The sequence below is a fragment of the Emys orbicularis genome, chromosome 11 (genome assembly GCF_028017835.1).
Source record: "Emys orbicularis isolate rEmyOrb1 chromosome 11, rEmyOrb1.hap1, whole genome shotgun sequence".
NCBI lineage: Eukaryota > Metazoa > Chordata > Testudines > Emydidae > Emys > Emys orbicularis.
This window is the reverse complement of record NC_088693.1, coordinates 43,717,293-43,741,952: the sequence shown is the minus strand read 5'-3', so window position 1 is coordinate 43,741,952 and position 24,660 is coordinate 43,717,293. Positions and strand designations below refer to the sequence as shown.

The 24,660-nt window shown below is 45.0% G+C and overlaps 2 protein-coding genes across 2 annotated transcripts in view; both read left to right on the top strand.

The window, feature by feature from the left end:
- The window catches only part of PDE11A (phosphodiesterase 11A), a 218,734-nt gene extending 211,381 nt beyond the window's left edge, over window positions 1-7,353 (top strand). The window contains exon 20 of the mRNA XM_065412947.1: window positions 7,195-7,353. Within this exon, the coding sequence (XP_065269019.1) occupies window positions 7,195-7,353 (159 nt within the window). The remainder of the gene's footprint in view (window positions 1-7,194) is intronic.
- Window positions 7,354-18,857: 11,504 nt separating this feature from the next.
- Window positions 18,858-21,411, top strand: LOC135885768 (intraflagellar transport protein 70A-like). Its single transcript, XM_065413673.1, has one exon. The coding sequence runs from the start codon at window positions 18,858-18,860 to the stop codon at window positions 20,859-20,861; it is 2,004 nt and encodes a 667-aa protein (XP_065269745.1). The 3' UTR covers window positions 20,862-21,411.
- The last annotated feature ends 3,249 nt before the right edge of the window (window positions 21,412-24,660 follow it).

The window sequence follows — 24,660 nt, the reverse complement described above, 5'->3', positions numbered from 1 at the left end:
CCTTTCTGGTAACTTTGTCACCAGGAGACATTCCTTAAACACACTGACTGAGCTGCTGTCAAAGACCACAATGGTCCTGGTTCAATGCTCACCTAGTCTATATGGATATTGAACACAGGATAGATTCTGATCCTTTACTCATGCTGACTAGCATCTTCCTCCATGAGTAGCCCCATTGATGTAGTCAGCAGGGATCAGATCTTCAGAGCATGAGGGTGCCATTATTACACAGCACAGAACACCACACTAAGGGTATGTCTGTACTGCAATGAGAGGTGTGATTGCACAGGTGTGGGTATACCCGCACTAACTTTAATTAAACTAGTACTGCAAAAATAGCAGTGAAAATGGAATGGCACTTGCCTGCCACAGCCCTGGCTACACACTTGCATTGCCAGCCCACACTGAAGCCTGTCATCCATGTCTTCACTGCTAGCATAGGAGAACTTACTCAAGCTGCACTCACACCTCCACTTGCAGTGCAGGCATACCCTAATCTTTACTCCACCTCTGTAAGGTAGGCAAGATTTACTATCCACATTTTACAGATGGGGGAAATGGGGCAGCGGGGTTCATTAACCTGTCCTAGGCTGCAGAGGGAGTCAGTGTCAGCCAGGATAAAAAGTCAAGAAAACCTGTCCCTCGGTTCTCCGCTCAGACTACTTGACTATATGCACCAGTTAGTAACAGGCAACATTTGTAACAGCTGCAGCACAGTCTGTTAAAGCCAGTAGTATGCCAGTCAAAAACGTATCTAATCTTACCCTCTTTGATCCCAGGCACGCAACACTGTTTGCCATCCTCCCATTGATATCTTCCTGTTTGCCTTCATAGCCTTAACTCTGCCCTATTATGCATATGCATTATCACAAAGCATTATGACAGCTTCCATGACACAGTCACACACTATTTTTCAAGTAATAAAAGTCTTTGTCAGACTTTTTTTCTTACACCTTTGTCAGCTGCATCCTATAAAATGAACAGTGAATATGTAGAGCTCCTGCCTCATTCACTATGCATCTTTTACATGAACTTTCCTTGTCTCTTTGTGTGGCCTATGCAGAGTAACAAAAAGATACTACAACTGAGGGAAAAAATTGTGCGATACAGTACCATTTGAGAAACAGTATTTAATCATATATTTAAAATCTGCAATATATAGACAGAGGGGAAGAGGTATATTTATACGTGCCAACTTCACTCATATTTCCTAATTTTTGAGTGCCTCCTAGATAGCCAACATGAATGTTTTCTTAACATTTTTGTAATGGAAGATGGAGACAAACAGCATTTACACTGGCTAGGATAACTTTATAAATACTAATCTTGTGGCCCAATCCTGCACCTGTTATTCATGTGACTAGACAACCCCATTGACATCAGTAGGCCTACTGGTGTGCCTACAGGTTTCAGGTTGGAAGTTGGAGGTGGAAACCCCTTGCCAGTGTTGGATTCTCCTCATGCTTCAGAGCATAAGCTGATCGCCAGCTGGGGGTCATAGAGAAATTTTCCTAGGGTACAAAGACGAACACAATAACAGGTGCATTATTGGTGGTTTGTGACTTTTTCTGAAGCATCCAATTTCATGCAGCTGTTGGGGACCAATCCTTTGTCAATGGGAAATTTGCATCAGTAGGAGCTGGACTGGATTTTATGAATATGGACACCAAATTAACTAGATCACTGGCATGGCAGTTCCTATGAGGAATAAATGAAAGAGAAGCATTGCATGAAGAAACAGTACTTCAAGGGATTTTCATTCAGTAAAATGGAAAGTAAATTGTAGAACAAAGAGCCAGAGGTGTATAACCCTGATTGGGCTAGAGCCAAATAAACTTAAATAGCTTTAAGAATTAATTGGTGAATTAATTCAGATCATGGACAAGCGGTATGAATGTAATGCAGTAAATGTTCAAGAACCTGCCAGGGAGGAGAGAAATGTGTTGCTTTTGAGATAATTTCCCAGAAGCTTCATAAAAGAAAAGTGATTAGAGGAATTTAATAAGTAAAACAGGGCCAGAAATATAGTAATCAAATGAGTTTTTAATTACATCTCAGGCACAAATAAAATCCAGTTTGTGTAGTTTGTATCAGAAAAATCCTAGTGAAATGCTTTGGTTACTGGAAAAAATAAAAGAAAAGCTAATTTCCATTGGAATTATAGTAGTAGGTTTAATTAAGAGTAGATCAAAATAAAGGGGTCTCAAAGCCAAACTATACAATACAGAAGCAGTGTTTTAAACATCAAGCCGATGTCTGAATAAAGACATTTTATATACTCTGTGCAAAATCAGCACTGTGGAGCATTTCTAACAAAGGGTAGCTTGATAAATGTGTAACACAAGCTAATGTTTTTTGAGATTACACTCCATATTCTGTAACTATTTAACAGAATTAATTGCCTGTGATGTAATAAGACTAAAAATCAAAGATCTGGTTTATTCTTTGTGAAATATTTCTTTTAATTTATATTACCCAATTTTAATATCCTTAGGTAATGTTAAGGAGTATGTGAAGTATCCTAAAAGTATCCTCATCCTTGTTATTTAGTCTGTAAATCCCTGAGTTACTAGCCCTGTTAATATACACTTAAATCCAAATTTACGAGCAATCTATATCTCCACATAGGGAATCAAAAAGATGTTCACAGCTCACAAAATATGTTGATTAACTTGTGATTCAAAAAGTATGGTTGGATCCATTCTTAGTACAGCTAGGGCCAATACCGTTTTCCCTTTTAGGAGCTAGGCGCAGGATTTCGTCCTTTAGGCTTAGCTTGGTCCATGTTAACGTACCCATGGGGACAGTGGAAACCCCAAGCAGAGGTACTGCACAGTACTTGTGGCAGCAGAATATCTTGGCCATGTATAATACCAGCAACTCCACCTTCATCAACCAGTATGAAGCCACCACTGCACTACCTTTGGTTTGCTACAGATAAGGATATTGACTGTGCAGCAGGCTGGGAAATGGACTGGACTAGGGCCACAGAAAGCAAAGAACAGACCTGCCTTGGTTCTAGGACCCCCTTATCACCCATACTATACAAGCTACAGGCATTCAGAGCAGACATGCTGGCTTTGAAGTGTTATTCTGACCAGGAGCAACAGACCTTGCACAACAGCAGGCCAGTACAGAGTCTGCCAGTAACTGAAGAACCACTATGAGGCAGTGCCACGTGTGCCCTAGTTCCCAGTCTCCTACATCTCCTTTAAATTCACTGTAGGCAGATATACATTATCAGTGTAAATATCTACGGCATGGGCAATGTGTAGATCATTCTGTGCTTTCAGGTCACAAGGTCTGACTGCAGAATGCTCTATTTCTGCCTCACGACAGTTCAAAAGTGGTGATTTAAAAAAAATATTTTATCAAAAATGTACATTCATTTTCATCAAAATTTTGAAAATTCGAGACATTTCTGCCAGCTCTAGCCCTGTCTGTTGATGTACATCTGTGCAAGCATTGCCATCGCCATGACAAGATGACTGCTTTGCATAGGAAGTTTCTGGTGAACTGCCATCAGGGCCTGTATGTGTAATTGCCTCTGAATTCTGGAGGGGGTTGGCTGTCCACACCAGCAATGAGTTTCTACCATAGATATTAAAGCTTATATTGGGCTGTATCACATAGGTTTGCAAAAATATATAGTGCTCTGAAATAAAGGGCTAAAACCATAGAGCTCAGAGGTGGGCTAGCTGCCACCAATAGAAACATTATTCATTTAAACAAGCTAAGTCCTAAAATGTTGTTACAAAGTAATGAAATGCCACTGTCGGGCAATAACATCTCTGGACCTTATTGGGAGACCACTTTAAGCCCTGTCTCTAACCCGTCCCACTGGGCTTCATATCTTACTCCATGGCAACTGCATAGTTGAAGCACTTCACAGTAGATTTACTCCATGCCCTAGACAAATCAATTAGTTACTTATGGTCTGATTTTGAAAAATGCTGATCACTTGCATTTCCTACTGAATCAACTGACATTGCAAGTGCTCAGCACATCTTAAAATCAGGCCATTGAACTTTAATTATCATGCAGGAACTCAATTAAAAAGCTACCAAGACTTAACTTCAGTAGCTAACCAAGTCCCCATGGCTTGCAGGGGACCCATATTAACCCACAATTCTAAACAATCTTCTGGGCTCCTGGGGCCATTTAAGCTGATTGCAGGTGAACATCTTGGTGATTTGGTTTAAATGACAGGATTAACAGCAAAAAATCCATTCCTACTCACCCCTCTATTTTTAAACATTCTGCATGCCTATACAATTAATATTTGTTGTCTGATCCTTCATTCTCCCTTCTCTCCCCATTCCTCCACCTTTTGCTTCACACTGCAAACATGCCCTTTACATTCCATCACAGAAAGCAGCCTATTCAACCTGCTAGTAGAGGCCTCATATTGTTAATGAAAAGGGCTGCACAAAGAGTGATTACTCTTCCTTTATCTGAAATCTAGCACATCTGACCAACGCAGGGCTCCATACACTTCAGACTTAGGAGGCATACTGCTTTGCCCAGTGCTGCCTGGCATCTCCATCGCAGGCATTCTGCTTTGCCCACTCTTCTCTAAGGCCCCCTCTTTGGAAATAGTGTCAGAGCCAGGGTACAAATGGTGACTTCTCAAGCATACATACATAGTGCCAAAGTAAAGGTTTTCAGTTAAAAGGAAAATATACCTCTCTAGTAATCTTCCTATGAAGGTCTACCATGGCTATGTCATTTGCAGCCTGATCCAAAATCCACTGAAGTCAATGGAAAAATTCCCATTGACTTCAGGTCAAGCCCTGTGTAAGGCTGTTGGTTTCAATGAGACTAGAAAAAGAACCTACTTCTCTGCTTTATTCAAGTTGCTACACACATTCTTTATTTGACTATGTGCAGCTTACGTGAGTGTTATATGAACTTCTAAACTCAGCTGAGCGGTGATGCGGCTCCAGCCTTGGAAAGCACATGCGGGTGCTGACAGTTGCTGACTGTGATGGGTTGCTTACCCACATAACCTGAAATCTAAGCTCCCCCATCATCAAGGGGATCAGAGGCTCGTTCATGTGAAACCCATGAACTCTTTTCAACTTTGTGCATCTTGTCATTTAACTAATAAGCCTCCTATTCATAGCTACCAGCAACCAAGGGACTGATCCTGCAACCCTTACCCTTCTGAGTAGCCCCAGCGATATCAATGGCATGACTCACAGGAGTAAAGGAAGACTAAACTATTTGTGTTGCCAACTTGCATGATATTACTGTGTCTCTCATGATATCTGGTGTTTTACTTAGAGCCCCAGCGGATGGAGACAAGTGATTATGTGAGACTCTTGGCTTTCATTTCAAACAAAAAGTCAGGGTGAGATTCTATGCTGAGCCTCTAAGGGTATGTCTCTAGCCTAGGGGAAGGCAAACTTTTTGGCCCGAGGGCCACATCTAGATACGGAAATTGTACAGCAGACCATGAATGGTCACGAAATTGGGGGTTGGAGTGGGTGAGGGCTTCGGCTGGGGGTGGGGGCTCTGGGGTGGGCCAGAAATGAGTTCAGGGTGCAGGAGGGGGCTCCAGGCTGGGGTAGGGGGTTGGGGTGCAGGGGGTTGAGGGCTCTGGGGTGGGGCTGAGGATGAGGAGTTTGGGGTGCAGGATGCTCCGGGCTGGGACTGAGGGGTTTGGAGGGCAGGAGGGGGAATCAGGGCTGGGGCAAGAGGTTGGGGCATGGGAGGAGGTCAATGGTGTAGGCTCCTGGTGGCGCTTACCTCAAGCAGCTCCCAGAAGCAGCAGCATGCCCCCCCTCCAGCTCCTATGCGAAGGCACGGCCAGGTGACTCTGCGCGCTGCCCTGTCCACAGGTGCTGCCCCTGCAGTTTCCATTGGCCGTGGTTCCCAGCTAGGGTGACCAGTCAGCAAATGTGAAAAATCGGGATGGGGGTGGGGGGTAATAGGAGCCTATATAAGAAAAAGACCCAAAAATCGGGACTGTCCCTATAAAATCGGGACATCTAGTCACCCTATTCCCAGCCAATGGGAGCTGTGGGGGGGGGCACTTGGGGCAGGGGAGCATGCAGAGCCCCCTGGCTGTCCCTACGCATAGGAGCCGGAAGGGGGATATGCTTCTGCGAGCCGCATGGAGTGGGGCAAGCTCCCGACCCTGCTCCCCAGCTGGAGCAGAGCAAGCCCCAGACTCCACTCTGGGAGCCTGAGGGCCGGATTAAAACGTCTGACAGGCTGGATGCGGCCCGTAGTTTGCCCACCCCTGCACTAGCCCCGGGAGCAGCCCAGGATCAGTAGGATGCATATAAACCATTCCTTTGATCTGTGAGCCGCTTAGGGTACGACTAACCTGCAAAAAAGGTGTGTGCTTACCCCAGGGTAGCTAACCCACATTCTCTAACCCAGTTTTAAATAGCAGTAAAGGCACAGGAACTTGAATTTTTACTCCGGTTAGCAATTTGAGTTCAACCCCAGGCTCTCATATAGGCTTTAACTCGAGCTGCTAAGCCCAGTGGCCATGTCTTCACTGCTATTTTAACCAGAGTTAGCTAACCCAAGTTAAGAACATACCCTAAGTGACTCAGCACAGAACTCACAGCTCCAGGAACTACAGGTGCCCCCTTCTGATCCTGGGCTGCCCCAGGGGCTGGAGGGGCCTTTAGCAGCCTTCCCAAGTTACTCTACGGGTCACATTGCTGCCTGGAATCTCCATAGCACTGCATGCTGCGGCCCTGCTCCCACACATACCCTATATACACCTGGGAATTGTGAAAGGGTCCTTGAGAGAAAGTCTTATGGCTGTCTGCCCCAGTGCCTACACTGGAAAACATTTCCTTTGTCTGCATACAGGGCTTTTCGAGCCGTTGTACTGGGTAAAGGAGCAGTGTAAAGAGGCTGGAGTGGGGGTGAGGACGTCACCCTAAGTTTCCATCCCTCATGACTGTGGAGGGAAGTTTGAAAATGTAATCTGACTACAGCCTGAAAGCTCAAACCCAGAAGACAAATAAAAAAGAACCTAAAAATGTATTGTTTAAAATGTTTTGATTTTTAAGCCAAACTCATGATTTTTGAATGTTTGGGGCTGTCAATAATGGTGCAGCTAACAGGTTCCCTTTATCCAATTGTTCCCTGTATGTTGGATGAGAGAATCAGAAATATTGTCAGTATTTATTTGTTTTTTTTTCTCTTCCTTTTTTAATCTTTCTCCAGTCTCTAGTGAAGGTGAATGTGAAACTGAAGCCCATGTTGGACTCTGTGGCAGTAAACAGGGGTAAATGGGAGGAGCTGCACCAGAAAACACTTCTCTCCCAGACAGTACCCTCCTCCTCATCTTCCAGCTTTACTTTGTCTCTTGAAGATATACATTAAGCCTGCGAATGTCAGCTGCTGTTATGATGACAGATGTCTGAAAGGCAGAGTTGTAAGCTTAGTCACATCATTTTTAAAAAATGCTTCCACAGACATGATTAATTGATTGGATATAATTTTGCTGGCCATGGCTTTTACGTAGGAGTTCAGTTGGTCTGAAAAGAAGGCTTGTAATAAGATGATGCTGATATCTGGAGTCACATGGAAGATACAGCACAAGAAGCAGTCATTCAGCTCCACCACATTTCAACTGCTGCTGTAATAAAAACCAAAACACACACACACACACCAGATTGAAGTATAAGAACTTACAGCTTAATAAAACTAATAATACAGAGCAGACTTGGAATGCACATTTATCAATGCATATGCAAGGAGCTGCAGGAAAACAGAATAGTGTGGAATTACTTTGTTGTTTTGCATATTTTCAGTATTTGTTATGAACCAATTATGCCTGCTTTTGTAATGTTTCTCTCATTCTTCCTTCCTCTTTTATGCTTGAGTGTTCTGAAAAGCCTGCTTTGTGTTCTACAGAAGTATTTTTTTACAACAAAGCTTCTTAGTGATTGATCAGGGCCTTTAGAATTGCCTGTCTTCGCTACATTTAAAAACAAACTTTATTATCTTTAAAAATACCAACCTGTCCAAGCTCCCTTAAGATATTCATATTAACAATGCAGTGAATTACTTTGCAGGTGGAAATTTGTATAAAGGCAAAAATTATTGCATGGTAATTTGGGTTCATTTTTTTAGAAATACTATTTTAAAGCATTCATTTTTTAAGTTGCACTGTCCCCCAAGGAAAGGACTAATGGCCTTTAATGAAAATAGGATAAAAAGGAAATGTATTGCCTTGTACTAGAGAATCTGCATTGAAGAATTTACTATGGATGTGTCTTTCTGATATAATTTTCTACAGAGATGAATATTTTGACTGTTACACATAAGAAATGGCGGGGGGCAATAGAGTACCATCACACTGGATATTGACTACCTCTTATTTCTCTTATCATCTCTTTTACCCTATTACAGCTAGCAGAAAGCAAATCCAAGGTCACATATCTGATAAACAGTTGTACATAAAATTTTAATCAATTGTGATAGATCAAGAATTCAAACAGGTCTAGTTCTCAGTGACCACACTAGCACAAGAAAGTTAGCCTCTTCCAGTTAGTGCAGAGATCCTTGGGAAAACAGCTCTGTAATCTGAGACTGCTTGCTCTATTCTAAGCACCTGAATACAAGAGGACGCATGATAGAATGCTTTCCACCTTTAGGGCTTCTTAAGCGTGAAACTGCCCTATTGAGGAAAAAAGAGAGTTACTATGGTCATCAGTTATTGGAGACCATGACAATGTCATTTTGAAACTAGGAATGCCTACCACTAGGTAAAAACAGCATAATAAATTAAAGCCAGATTCTGATCTCTTTTACCCTGGTGTCAAACCAGAATAACTCCTCTGACTTCAGTGGAGATACTCTGGATTTTCATTGGTATAACTGAAATCAGAATTATGCATAGGACCAGATTTTCTAAAGAGCCAAGTACCATCCTCGCCTACCTGGGCATCTAAATCAGGTGGGCACTGAGCACTTTTGAAAATCTGATCATCACTACCTAATTGACAATTTTAAAAAAGATGTCCGTTTATTAAAATACTTTGTACGACTTATAATTTGTGTAGACATTAGAATGCCTCTAGATTCCAGAACCACTGGAAGAAAATCTAGTTATCTAAACTACTGAACCATATCATGTTTGCTACCAAAGAGAAGGGGGGGAAGGGGAAATCTATGCTATACAGAGATGAATACCTGCACTGTATGAACTTGTTTCTGTTACCTCTCCACCTCCTCACTCCTTCCCCAGTAATGAAAAGGCTGCGATAGTCTGCTGCAAACCTGTATAAAACTTATTTATAGAATATTCGCTTTATGGGAAAAGCAGAGACCATTACTGACTTGGTACTGCTGGCAGCTATACATAGCTTTCCTGAATTTTGATATTGCATATTGGTAAGTGTACCATAATTTAAAGTACATATCCTATAGCTTCCTCCAAGGTTGAGTTTTCTCTCATTTCCTTTCCTTTTTACTGGCTTCAGTGCACTGTTGCCCATAGCAACACCCACTGGCAGTGATGGGAATTCAACACTGCTGCAACCTGACATACAGTTAAGGCCTTAACAATGTCAACCATCAATCAAATGGCTATTTATAATTGCCTCCATCTATTTCTCCTGTCTTGTTGTATCTTTTCTATTGTGGGTCAAAATTCAGAAACTGCTGACTAATGCAATGGTTCTATTCCTCCACAACAAGAAAGCAAATGAAAAAGTGTAACAAGATCCTCATCAAATTCTGCTTTCAAACACATTGATGCAATTCTGTTGAAATCAGTAGGGTTGTACTTACTGGTGGAAGTGAGAACAGAATTTGACCACTAGTGTTTTTAAGATTGAAATACTAAAGTCTTGAGGGGGGAAAAAAATCTTATCACTAAAGTTTTCACACTTTTAGCTCAAAATCCTGGCAACACATTTGCATTTTTTCAGAAATGGGGGAAGATTCAATACTGGTTCTCAAACTTAAGATGGTGTCAGGGACCTTTTTCACTGTGCGTCAGCTTCATTTATAAAGGTTTTGGTGTTTGTTGATTGGTGCAAAAACAGCTTTTCTAGAGAAACTGAAACTTTGCCTGAACTTAAATCTGTTTTGTAAGCTTATTCTAGGAAAAAATTGCAAGAGAGATCACTGAAAAGTGTAGAATAAGGGCCAAATCCTGCAGTCCAGGCTCAGTTCCCTGCCCTTCACAGGTGCAGAGATCCAGCTGGGTTCCACTGCAAAAGTGGGAGGAGCAGATGGGGGAGGGAAGGCTTGTAGGGAGTGTATATCCCTTACCTGTTCGCAATGACACAGGGAATCTATGGGGGACAACGGGGGTTTAGCAGGACACAGGTGGGGCAGAGGATGATCGATTGGTACCCAGAAAGGAGGGCTACTGTCAGTACTCCCTCTAATTTTTCCCACACATGTGCAGAACGAATTTTGTTTTGTACAGCAATATGTAGGTGATGTGTGACACATCACCTTCATATTGGTGCACATAACAAAATTCATGTGGTGGGGGTGGGGCCGAGGGGTTCGGAGTGGGCTCAGGGCTGTGGTAGAGGGTTGGGGTGTGAGGGCTCCAGGTGGGGGGTGGGGCTGGGGATGAGAGGTTTGGGGTGCAGGAGGGTGGTCCAGGGCTACGGCAGGGAAAGAGGACTCCCCCCAGCTCTCTCTCCCCGGAGCAGCACCTGGGCTGGAGGGGGCGGGGGGAAGGGCATGTCTCCCCACCATGGCACCTCCATGGCTGTGTGATAGGCACCCCTCCCCCAGCCGCGGCATGTCCGGGTTTGGGCTGGGAGAGGGACACCCCTCCCCCAGCAGGTCCGGGCCAGGGCTGGATTCAGGCCATCCCTCCCCCAGCCACAGCAGGTCCCGGCCAGGGCTGGGTTTGGGCCACCCCTCCTCTGGCTGCGGCAAGTCCCGGACGGGGCTGGGTTCAGGACGGTCCTTCCCCTGGCGGGGCTGGGGTGCCCCTCCCCCGGCTGCAGCACGTCCGGGGCTGAGTTGGGGCTGGAGGAGGGGCGTCCCGGCCACGGCAGGTCTGGGTGGGGCTGGGTTCAGGCTGCCCCTCATCCGGCAGCTTAGGGGCCGGGCTAGGTTGGGGCCAGGGGAGGGGCGCCTCTCCCCTGACCACGGCAGGATCCCTGAGCGGTGCTAAATAGGCTGCTGCACGGCCGTGCAGCTTACAGGGAACTTAGGCCTTGGCTACACTGGCAATTCACAGCGCTGCACTTGCTGCGCTCAGGGGTGTGAAAAAACACCCCCCCTGAGCGCAGCGAGTGCAGCGCTGTAAAGCGCCAGTGTAATCAGCGCCTGCAGCGCTGCACGCTCCCTCGCAGCGCTGCAAGCTATTCCCCTCGGAGAGGTGGAGTACTTGCAGTGCTGTGAGAGAGCTCTCGCAGCGCTGGCGGCGCGACTACACTCGCGCTGTGAATCCGCGAGTGTAGCCAAGGCCTTAGGCTACTATAGCCTTGCTCGGCCCATTCCCCAGCCTTCCCGTGGAGACACCCACACACAGCTCAGTAGCCACACCGGGCAGTGAGAGTTCTCAGTCATTTGTCCCCATCTTCAATGACAATTTTGCCAGAGTAAAGACTATGATTTGCCTGTAAAGTATTTGTGGCCCATAACAACAAGGTGCTGAACACCCTTAATTCATGTTAAAGTCAGTGGGAGCTGTGGATGCTTAATTCCTCCCAGGAGGTGCTTAGTACTTAGCAGGATCTGGGCTCTGGCCCACGCTTATTTACAAAAGTTGGAATGTGTTGATTAGTAGGATTTGTGCCCATCAAATAAAGAAATGATAAATTATACCATAGATGAGTATATTCCATTTTAGCTCAGGTATTCATTGTCACTGGAAAAGCAGCTGCATTTTCTGGCCTGGTGACCTTCTTAACCTACTTCTAGTGCACTGCATGTTTATGAACGTGCCTAATTAGCAACAAAGCCAATACCAGTATTCACAAAACACTTTTGAAAACTGCAGCCAGCAGTGCCTGATATAAAAAATAATTAGCAGGATTTAGACAGTTCACTAGTTCATGCTAACATAAATAAGAACGTTTCAGTATACATACCGAATGTGTTAGTTGGCCTTTAGTAAAATTAAGGAATTTCTAGGTATAGCTAGATATTTTGTGTATTTATTAAAATTTTAGGACTAGCTTTAAGGTTTCATGATTACATAAAACATCTGTCAGAACAAAATTAACAGAAGGCACTTCCAGTGCTCAGAGTATCAGGAAATGGGAAGTAAGAAAATGATACTGGCCTTGCTCAAAGAACATATTAAAATGATCTGGATTGGTTCTACCAAACAATGAACAGAACAAGATGTAAATTAGCTAAAATAAAAGGGTCCAGAAGTTATCATCAGTGATGTCCTATTGAATTTGACAATTCTGGGATACGTTCTATATATTACCTGTTACCTTTTCCTTCTCGGTTTTGGATTATGAACCTTTTGGATTTAATTTTTAAGTTATGAGCATGTTGGACATTGCATCTTTCAACTCTATGGGAAATACTGTTGTAAACAATCAATAAGTCTGTGTGAGACACATTATACACTTGAACAGACATATAAAATGTATTTTTTTCTACAGTAAATGGAGTCTACGTACTGTAAAAATGCATAACTTGGGACTGAAATAGTTTCCTTCTGTTTCCTATTGTAATTCCATTTCCCTCATTGTTTTGCTTTAGTTTTTGTCAAAGAATTCTGAATCAACTTTTAAAAAAAGCATGTTTTTGAAATGGATAAATTGGTTTTATTTGTCTCACTATTAATTAATAAATCACTTTAATGCTATCCTGTAATTTCATTCTTTTTCAGTGAGGCCTATCTAATTATCAGGGCCTCATCTACTAATTACTCATTCACACAGAAAGAGTAGAAGCACTAAAAACATCTTTGAGGGGTTAAAATTTCATTTTTTGAAACACAAACCTGCAGACCTTATTCATGGGAGCAATCCTTAATTTCATTGAGTTGCTCCAAATTTACACTGTTATGACCAAATGCAGAATCCGGCCCCCGACTTCAATGGGACTGTTTACGGGTGGAAGGATTACTCACACTACTAAGGGTCTTTGGTTTGCAATTCTTGGGATGATGTGCCATTATCCAGAATACATGGTACATCTACTTAGCCATTTCTATAACCCATGTCTTTTAAATGAATTTAAAAAGTTCTAAAAATATATTTATTTTGCTCAATAAGGGCTTTGGAAATTACCATCAAATTCTTGTATGACACACAAATATCTTGCTTTATCTCAGGCCCTGCTATTTATGGGCTCTGTTGTGTTGCAAAGCGTATGTCTCAGGCCCAAAAAGGGACAAGATATTAATAAAACCCTGATTTATTGTTACAATAAACATTAAACATTTAGGTGTGGTCTGGGTTTTGTGTCATGTTATGCTGGCTCACTCTTATTGGAACAACCACCACTAGAAATCTTTAACCTTTTATTCAAGATACAGAAAAAGGAGGAAAGAGTTAAAGCATTTGAAATATTAAGTAAAGCTTTCAACAATATATCTTAATCCCTTTAGCTGCAGAGAATCTTTATCCGGGAAAAAATCCATTTGACAGTCTTTCAGATTGTATTAACTGCCCTTTTTGGGGAAAAGTTAGCTGAGATAGTCTGAAGCAATTTTTGGAGAAGTCTGATCCCATTTCCGTGAAGACAAAACACGCATTAAAAGGGACAGAAAATAACAGCAAAGATAGAAGATGCAACTTCTGTCTTTGGTGCCAACTCTCACTTGAACCTTGCTGCTGGAGAAACATGGGCACAACAAATGGTTTTATCAGCTTCTCTGAGACCTGACCGACTTGTACCAGCCTCAGACTGATTAAGGCACTGCTTTTATCTGCCTCACTGGTCGCAGTCTCAACCCAGCATTGCAAACGCCGCAGTCTTGGCCAGCTAAGCCAGACTGTTATTAAACAGAAGGCAAAAGGAGAAAAATAGGAAAGAGAAAAAATAAGGTAGGAAAGGAAAAAAAGACACACAAGAGAGGGAGACAGGAAACCAAGTCTCACAGTCTAGGTGTTGTTTACTTTAGACTTAGCCAAAGCCACTGTAGCAATGTCATTAGTTCCCTCTATCTGGCCCAGTCTGATCAGGACACCTTTCAGGATCAGAACAATGAAGGCCAAACAGTATTGTTATGGTGGATCCTGGGGTCTCAGGAGACAGTGGGGATGGCAGCCATGATAGTAAAGTTTGCTCCTTCTATTCTATTATATGAGTCAACAGTGTAATACTCTTGCAAAAAAAGCAAATATAATTCTGGGATGCATTAGGAGTGTTGTAAGCAAGACATGAGAAGTAATTCTTCCGCTCTGCTCCATGCTGATATAGCCTCAACTGGAGTATTGTGTCCAGTTCTGGTAGCCACATTTCAAGAAAGATGTGGACAAAGTGGAGAAAGTCCAGAGGAGAGCAACAAAACTGATTGAAGGTCTAGAAAACACAACCTATGAGGAAAGACTGAAGAACTTGAATTTGTTTAGTCTGGAGACGAGATGACTGAAGGGGGGACATTATAACAATTTTCAAGTTACAAGGAGGAGGAAGAAAAATTTTTCTTGTTAACCTCTGAGATTAGGACAAGAAGCAAGGGGCTTAAATTGCAGCAAGGGAGGTTTAGGTTGGACATTAGGAAAAACTTCCTAACAAGGTAGTTAAGCACTGTAATAAACTGCCTAGGGAGGTTGTGCAATCTCCATCATTGGAGGTTCTAAAGAGCAGGCTGGACAAACATTTCAGGGATGGTCAAGATAATACTTAGTCCCCTGCACTCATGGTAGGACTGGACTAAAAGACCTCTTGAGGTCTCTTCCAATCCTATGATTCCTGCCATATTTGCTCCAAAGTCTCTTTTTCAAGGACCTCAAGGAGCTAATGAATGGAATGACAGCCCCTGATTATTTTGTCTACCAATTAGGTAGAATTTCTGACACACCGATTTTGGTCCATTAATTTCTGATTCTATTCTCGTTTTGTTTACCAGTTATGATCTTACCAAAATCCTTGGGTGATATCAGCATACCCACTTCTTTGGATTACTTCATTCAGTCTTCCCATCTCCCTTTTGTATCTTTTTCTATCAATATTTATTGTTATAGGTGATTTTAACATTTGATGAACTTTCACACACTTTCCTACAACTACGCTCACAATTGAGGTAGGGCTGCTAGATGCAATTACTACCACAGACCCATCTCCTTTCTGTATCTGTGGGGCTCCATGGCTCTAAAAAGCACTGGGAGCAAAAAAAGCTGTTCAAGTGCTTCTTGGCTTCATCTTCTCTTCTCCACTCCCCAAAAAATCCCACAGGGATTGCCCTGCTGCATTGTTTTAGATTGTACCACTTCTTATTCCATGTGCAAAACACTCCAGGCTCCCCTGACCTCACAATACCCCATAGCCTCCGCACTGCTCCAAATGAGAGAGAGAGAGCGCATTTGTGTATTTGACCCAGAGTCTCCCACATGGGGAGAATGAGTCTCCTCCTCAGTTTTTGTTTTTTGGAGAAAGGGTTGACCTTGCTTAAGCACTTAACCTCAGGAGAAAGTTCACGGCTGTGAATCCTGAGCAGAGATCATCATCTCCCTCCAGCCCAGAATTAAGCACCTAGATCCTTATGAGGGAGAGGGAAGCCTTGGCCCTGCACCGCTCCTAGGCAATTTCTACTGCCCAGTTTGCTGGCTTCTGTGAATCCCATTTTGAGATGCCCAACTCTCCCTATGCAATGCATAGGGAGCCTGGGCACCTAACCTGTGGCTGAGGATTCCACTGGGCAGCAAGGCACTTCACGATAGGTCTGCAATGCTCAGCTAAGTTTCCTTTGTGGATCTAGAAAGACCCTAGTGTCCATACATTATCTCTTTAGCAATAAATTGTGCCTATTTTACAAGCGCAAACTGGTCAAACTACCAACAGTATTTGTTAGGTGGGTCCTTCGATTTTTTTTATTCCACCAGTTGTGTGAGCTGGAAACCTGAACTTTACCAAGATCATACTTAGAAATGTAATTTAAAAAATATCATCATTTAGAGCAGACTTCAAAGACCATGAAAGGGTAATCCTTTGGCATTCTACAGCACTTCACTATATTGACTGCTCTACAAAGATTACAGCATTAATGAACAGCGCCCCCCCCAAAAAAAGAAAGAACAAAGAAAACCACCAATCTCTATTCCCCAAGTGCACATCAAAGGCTGAATGAAGTTGGGCATTCAGTACTTGGATGTCCATGCCAATTTTGGTCTGTGATTTGTGTATTCATTTCATTTGAAAATGACCGGGCCTTCCATCTGTCAATGCAAAATATGTGCTTCTCTTCCCCCTGCCTGCAGCCAGTTCTCTGGAACAGTTTTATATTAAAAAAATATACAAAAGTGTTGGACAGACACCTTTCCTGTACCCATCAATGGCTATATTCGGAACTATGCTGTAGCAAAAATCTACTGTTGATAATAGCAGAGGGACATAATTAAACTTTTTTTCAACAAAAACTTTGATATATCACAAAATAAGACCCAACATGATAGATTATTTATGTATCTAAATAGCTCATATAGTGGGTTTCCCCCCCAAAAAATACCATAAGTGATAGTGGTTAATTGTGTGGCAAGTTTAATTTTAAAAATCTTAAGTCTATTAACTTCTGTTTTTACACACCAATGTCTGCAAGCAAGTGGAACTCATTTTAAAATATTTTATAACATGGCTTAGCAGTTGCGCATAAACCCTATATTCTCCACACTGTGCCTCATTTAGCCTACTGTATGAAACAGTAAATTGTAGATGCCAGAAAATAAAGGTTTATAAAGATACGTTCTAATCTACTATGAAACCCAAGAAAACCACATACTTTTGGGTAGGACAGTCTCTTAATTCAGGGGTTAATTAACAGTCTAGATTTGTGCCTATTATTACACTATTATTCCATTGAAAAGTCAATACTTCAGTCAAACCATGAAAGTCTTTGGTTGAGGAAAGCAACAGAGGGTCCTGTGGCACCTTTAAGACTAACAGAAGTATTGGGAGCATAAGCTTTCGTGGGTAAGAACCTCACTTCTTCAGATGCAAGACCATGCAAGAAATTCCTTTGGTTGAGGAATTTACTATGTTTTTCCATAAAAGGCAACATAGCTAAAGCATTAGAAATGAGTCAACAGGAGTTTTATTCCTGGATCACAATCAACCTGCCCTATGACCCTCCATGAGTCACATTTGGTCAGTCTTGCAGAAATCAAAACCACTGGAAGTCAGGACATTAATCTCTATGTACCTCAGTCTCTCCTTCTATCAAATGGGGACAACACCCCCCCCCCCCTTTTAGTAAAGCGCACCAAGATCTGGACTATAAGCGGAAGCGTGTTGCCCCCTAGTGGCAGCCCTCGGCCCTCAGAGAGTTCCTTTCCAAATAACGGCCTCCCACTTCTCACGGCCGAAAGAAGGGGAGCTCAGGAGTCAGTCGGTAGGGCCGGGCCTGGCCTGCGGGTCAGTGCTGAGAGTCCCAGGTTGGATCCCTGCTGTAGGTGGGCTCGTGGGCAGTTTCCCGGCTACCATAATAGGTACCAGCCAGCACCAGCCTCAGGCATTATCGTTACCAAGCGAGCCTGGCCCCGCCCCGCCTGCCCGCTGGGATGGGTGCTCGGTAGGGTTACCATACGTCTGGATTTTCCAGGACATGTCCGGATTTTTGGGACTCAAATCCCCGTCGGGGGGAAATCCCAAAAAGCCGAACATGTCCGGGAAAATCCGGCGCCGCTGGGCCGGGGGCCGGTGCGCCGGGGGCCGGCGGTGCTGGGCGGCTGGGGATGCTGGGCTGGGGCCGGGCCGGGGGCCGGCGGTGCTGGCCCGGGGGTGCTCGGCCAGGGGCTGGCCCAGGGCCGGCACCCCAGGGCCCGAGCCGAGCCAGGCTGGAGACGCCAGGGCCGGCCGCCGGAGGGGACCAGACTGGGCCGCGCCTCCTCCCCCCACCCCCCCCAGCTTACCTGCTTCCTGCTTCAGGCTTCCCGCGAATCAAATGTTCGCAGGAAGCAGGGGAGGGGGCGGAGTTGGGGCGGGGACTTTGGGGAAGGGGCGGGGCGTGGGCGGGGCTGGGGGCGGGGCCCCGTGGAGTGTCCTCTTTTTGGACACTCAAAATATGGTAACCCTAGCGCTCGGGACCTGCGGGTTTACCGGCCAGAGGCTGGAGACAGGACGGGCAGCAGCTGCTGTCCTTTGTTACGGGGCGGCAGGGCCGCATGCTGCCCCCTCCCCCGCGTGGCGGCTCATCCTGTGGGGCAGGCGGGAGAAGGGCGACCCCCTTCGTGAGAGGGGCGGTCAGCCAGGCACAGGCCCTACCTGCGGCACGTTGTTCCCCTCAACCCCACTAACGTGGTGGGGCTGAGGTTCGGCGCCGCTCCAAGTCTGGCCTACGGGCCAAGCGTCCCAATTTACAAGTTACGCGCCATTCTACTAGCGGAGCGGACCGCCATAGAAACTACGATTCCCAGCGTGCATTGCGGCCCGCCAGGGGAGGCAGGCGGGAAGCATTGCCCCCTGGAACCTGTAGTCTCCTCTGCTCGCGGTCTAGCCCTTGCTCACAGAACAATTTCAATGCGGACGTAAAGCGACACACTCACCAGTCGGGAGAACACGTCATTTCCGCGTCCGACAGAACAGCCGCCGTGATAGGTGTAGCACCATCCCGGTAGTTCCAAGCTCCGAGCATTTCCGTTTCCGCCTGGCCGGTTGCCGTGGCAGCGAGGGTGGGGGAGGAGACGCCGTCTGGCTGGCAGTCGCAGGTACTTCCGTTTCCGGCGGGGCGGTTGCCTTGGTAGCGGTGGCAGGGGGACGCGCTGGGCCTGGTAGCCGCGGGCATGGCCGGGGCAGCTCCGATCCCGGACGGGGAATTCACGGCGGCCATTTACGGGCTGATCCGGGCCGGGCGGTTCGCGGAGGCGGTGGGGATCTTGGGCAGCGAGCTGCAGAATAGCTGCCGCTCCCGGGCCGGCCTCTCGCTGCTCGGCTACTGCTACTACCAGCTGCAAGACTTCGCGGCGGCGGCTGAGTGCTACGAGCAGCTGGGGGCGCTGCACCCGGAGCTGGACGAGTACCGGCTCTACCAGGCCCAGGCCCTCTACAAGGCCGGGCTCTACCCCGAGGCCCTGCGGGTCGCCAGCCCCCTGCTCGATGTGCCTGCTTACCAGGGACGCGCCCTTCGCCTGCAGGCTGCTGCCCACTACGCACAGGGTGACCTCTCCGCAGCCAAGAGCTTGGTGGAGCAGGTGCTGGCCTCTGCTGCGGAGAGCAGCCCTGGAGCCGCTGAAGACCCCTCAGAGCTGCCAGATGCCGAGGTCAACCTAGGCTGCCTGTTGTACCGGGAAGGGCGGCACGAGGAGGCCTGTGGCAAATTTGCGGGTGCCATGCAGGTGCTGGGCTACTGCCCTGAGCTGTCATACAACATGGCGCTATGCTGCTACGCAGCCAAGCAATATGCACCTGCCCTCAAACACATCTCTGATATCATTGAGCGCGGCATCCACCAGCACCCCGAGCTCAGTGTGGGCATGACCACCGAGGGCATCGACGTCCGCAGCGTGGGCAACACACTGCTCCTGCACCGCACTGCCCTGGTGGAAGCCTTCAATCTCAAAGCTGCCATCGAGTACCAGCTACGCAACTTGGAAGCAGCCCAGGAGGCACTCACAGATATGCCACCAAGGGCCGAGGAAGAGCTGGACCCTGTCACCCTGCACAACCAAGCGTTGATGAACATGGACAGCCGTCCCACTGAAGGGTTTGAGAAACTGCAGTTCCTTCTGCAACAGAACCCCTGCCCACCAGAGACCTTTGGGAACTTGCTGCTGCTGTACTGTAAACATCAATACTATGACCTGGCTGCCGATGTGTTGGCAGAGAATGCCCATCTGACCTACAAGCTGCTCTCACCTTATCTTTACAACTTCCTGGATGCCATGATTACATGTCAAACTGCTCCTGAGGAGGCCTTCCACAAGCTAGATGATCTGGCAGGGACAATGACTGAGCAGCTGAGAAAGCTCACTAAGCAGGTGCAGGAAGCTAGGCAAAACCGGGATGATGAGGCTGTCAAGAAGGCAGTTAATGAATATGATGAGACTCTGGAGAAATATGTGCCCATCTTGATGGCCCAGGCCAAGATATATTGGGACATGGAGAATTACACTATGGTGGAGAAGATCTTTCGCAAGTCAGTGGAGTTCTGCAATGAACACGAGGTGTGGAAGCTGAATGTGGCTCATGTGCTCTTCATGCAGGAGAACAAGTACAAAGAGGCCATCGGCTTCTATGAGCCCATTGTCAAGAAGCACTATGATAACATCCTGCAAGTCAGTGCCATTGTGCTGGCCAACCTTTGTGTCTCCTACATCATGACCAGTCAGAATGAAGAGGCAGAGGAGCTGATGAGGAAGATTGAGAAGGAAGAAGAGCAGCTCTCCTATGACGACCCTGATAAAAAGATCTACCACCTCTGCATCGTTAACCTAGTGATCGGCACACTCTATTGTGCCAAAGGAAACTATGACTTTGGCATCTCAAGGGTAATTAAAAGTTTGGAGCCTTATAACAAAAAGTTAGGCACAGATACTTGGTATTATGCTAAAAGGTGCTTCCTGTCCTTGCTGGAGAACATGTCCAAGCACATGATCATGCTGCGTGACAGTGTTATCCAAGAGTGTGTGCATTTTCTAGAGCAGTGTGAACTATATGGCAGGAACATCCCCGCTGTTATTGAGCAACCACTTGAAGAAGAGAGGATGCACAGTGGGAAGAACACAGTTACATATGAAGCCAGGCAGTTGAGGGCACTGATATATGAGGTCATTGGGTGGAATATGTGAATGCTGTGGCATTCCCATACAAGATGGAGATGGACTATAATTCTCTTGTTTTATTTTCACTTTTGTTGATGTTGACTCTGGCTATCCAAAGTAGTGTATTTTCTCTTTGATGTATTATATTTAAATATATTTGTTCTACTGTTTTGCTGTATTTAATGGAAGATGGTGTACTAGCACAAAATTAACATATTTAACGACTAACGATATCCTCATGCATCAGTGATATTTCATGTTTTGTTTTTTTAAAGATATAACTACCACCACAAACCTTATTACAGAAATGTTGTGGAGGTTCTTCTGTGTATATGGTTTTATTAATATGAAGCTACATTAACTAGCTTTTATAATCTGTATGTTGACACTGAAATAATTTCTCTTCCTTCTCCTATCAGTTTTGTGACTAGACTTTAATGGAAATCTGGTATAAAGCCATTTCTTTAATTTATGGTCATTTCCCTCTTTTGGGAAATGCTTTCTTTGTTTGATTTTCCTACTGCACTTTTAATATATTTTCTATTATAGTGGTTGTATTTCCTAATACAAACATCGTTTTTATAGTAAAAAATGAGGCTACAAAAATTAGCAGAGTTTTCTGTTATTTTTACCCTTGTGCTTGGGAAAGTGACAGGACTAATTCAGGAACTGAGAATGTAGTGAGGTACATGTAGTAGAGTAGAGAAATGGGAGCCAAGTTTACTCTGCTTCTCTTCCTTCCATAACCTTAAAGATGAATATGTTCCTGGTTTTGTGGCTTATATTAAAGTGGCAGGAAGGGTATTTCTGCACATTCTAATGTAAATTGGGCCATGATAAATAGGAGTTGGTTCAGACATTGGTCACTTCATTCCTAATACTTATGGCCTACTTTTATAGTTAGTTCTCCATATGTTATGTTACTAGCATTGCTCCCTTCCAGTATAATGTGTTATGTATTGCTTATAACTTCAGGTGTTGGTCTTAGGAGCACTCTCTTTTCTACTACCTCCCCCTATGCCTTCATCAGTAGAGGTTACTCACTAGCTTGTTCAAAGTAGCACCTGTGGAAATAACTCATCATTGAGGGTCTTTCCTGGTGTGTTTAGATATGTTGTCTCTCCATCTTTTGACAGTAGTACTCCCAGCATTTGCCAGCCTCTAGTAAGCACTGCATGAATTGGTAATTATATCAGAATCCCCAGTGTTCAAAGGCAGGTAATACCAATTTCATATGAGATATACTGCTCCTATACTTGGGTGGAAAAAAATCTAATCCTCAGTCAGTTTTCTCCTCCTACACCTCTCAGAAAAGCTGTTCATTTACCTACTCATAGTCCTTCCTTTAGCAGTTTCACTACCACTGGCTCCAGGCAGCTCATCTCCTCTATATTCCTCTTATGCCTTTTGAAACATATGTTCCTACCTTGGTATCTTTGTGCAATCCAGCCCCCTACTGGCCCCTGTTCAATTGTCTTCCTGAAGGCTGTTCTCTCCTTTGCACTATGTGATGATTAACCTTTTTAAAGGATCTAGATTTGTACCTTTAACCCACTCCCTTACCTTAGATAGCTTCCTACTGCATTGCCTATGCAGGAGGGTTTCAAGAATGCTTGGCTCGAAAAGTCCAGTTCCTAAGCAGTGGTTTACCTGGCAAGAGAAAGGAGATGAGCATCTTTTGACCAGAGTGTTTATTGGTTTTACAGAGTGTGTGGTCAAGAATCCAGATGCAGTGACAGCTCCCCCTTATATATATCAACTTTTCTACCTCTCCACCTTGTTCTGCTGTGTCCAGTGGTCCTTTTTTTTGTCCAGGGACCTGATAGTTATCACCCAAAAATGTGTAATTTTTATAAGGTTGATCAGGAATGGCAGGCCCTTGACTAGTAACATCAAACAGGAGGCTTACAACAGTTTCAACATTGGTGCACTAAATGTGTTCACACATTGGGAGGAAAACCTCTGGTGTTGGGTACAGTTGCTCATCAGGTTTTCAGACAAGGGAAATGGGCGTGTATTCGGTAATATTAAGTCTTAACCATTTTCTAAAATGATGCTGAAATCTTTTGGTGCAAAGAAATAATTTTCAGCACTGGCTCAGCTGCACCCATTGTCAGCAACGGAAAAATTTCCTAGAGTAGACAAGTCTAGAGAGTGCCATTTGGCACAGAGGCCTAGAAGTAAGGCCTCCATAGTTCATTACTAGTCCATGGAGCCATCCAGCCCCCTACTTCCATATTAAATATTTTCCACATGAGGCAGAGACCTGCGATTTCAAATTTTGTTCACATTCGTGGAGCACAGCAGCAGGCTGAAAAGCATGTTTCTGATTTACAGTAGAATTGTATTCTATATTATGCAACATAAACAGCATGACCTTTAAAAAAAGGGTTTTTTAAAGTCACCCCACATACTAGAGAATGAAGTGCAGGCTGTGGGCAGGGACACAGGGAACATCAGTGCTTTGTTTAATATTCATCATGCATGTTCTGCAAAACTCAGTGAACATTAAAAAAAATATCACTTTGCATATATATGTGTGTCAGTGCAAATGTTGAATCCCCTCCCAGTGGTTTAATGCAGAATGAAGACCACTTTACAGTTTTATTCATGGCTGACCTATTCTGTGATGTTTCCATGCTCTGTTTTCACATAACCAATTTTTAACATTCATCACCGTCCACATCAAGTACCTAATAACAGACAGGGACTTCCCCTCTCTTCCCCTGAGCACAGCAGGGCCCTAAACCATAGATCTGGTCATTGAAGGCATGGAAGGGGGACAACTGGCTCTGGGGAATGTTTCTCATTCATTTCAAATTCAGTGGCAGCCCCTTAACTCCCAGGGTGGGTAGGGACCAATACAGGGAAGCCAGCCTGACTCTGCCAGAGGCTCCTCTCTTGTCCCAACCAAAGCTGAGTAGTTATAGCATCTGGAAACTTGTTCAAGTTCTGTCTCTGTAATGCAGGCTGTACCCAAAGGAAGTAGGTCTGAGAACATACATGGTTAAGGGCCCCATGGCAACACATTTGTTGAAGTCACACTGTTCAGGGGCCAGAGAGAGAGGTCTCGGTAGAAATGTGGACACAAGGATCCTCTGTATTAGAAGCCCCTGGCTTCTCACAGACCTCTGGTGAGCCATGAAGATCATAATGGATCTACTGCTATAAAGAGTTTGCACTCTCCTACTTGGGAATAACTTGCACAGAAGGGAATGGGGTTCTTAGACCAGTGTTTCTCAAATGCAGCCATCAGGAGCTTTTCTTGTGGCCACAACCTCCTGGGCAGTGACTTGGGGGAGGCAGTGGACCCTCCGCCAGGGTCATCAGCAGGGGTTGGACTCTGACCATTCATGGAGCCACAAACACCAGAAGAGCAGGCAGCCACTAAGTTCCCACCTTCCCTGGGGCAGTGAGGCTCCAGCTTCGGGCTTCAGCCCTGGGTGGCAGGTGGAAGGCTTTAGTCAAGGGTCTTTACCCCAGCCATGTGGCAGCAGCTGCTGGCCCTTGGCTCACCACCACCCCTGCATCATCCCTGGCCCCCGCTGTCTCTCTACCCACCTCCCCATCAGGGCTTAATTTGTCCCCTGGCTTGCCAGGGTTGAGTAAGCCTGCTGTGAAAATTGATATTTGTATGTTTAATATCACTTTCCACAGCCTCCCAGCTAGGTAGTAAGTCTGCTATGAAAAGTGATATTAACAAATATTACTTTTCACAGCAGCAGACTTACTAGCTAGCAAGTCTTTTAAAAAGCAGCCAAAAAAGAAAAGGAAACCAAAAAAAGACAAAAATGTGCAAAACACCTTGTGTGTTTCTATTCTGTTT

Coding starts and splice junctions, on each gene's coding strand:
- LOC135885768 (XM_065413673.1), top strand. CDS start 18,858: ATGGCCGGGGCAGCTCCGATCCCGGACGGGGAATTCACGGCGGCCATT.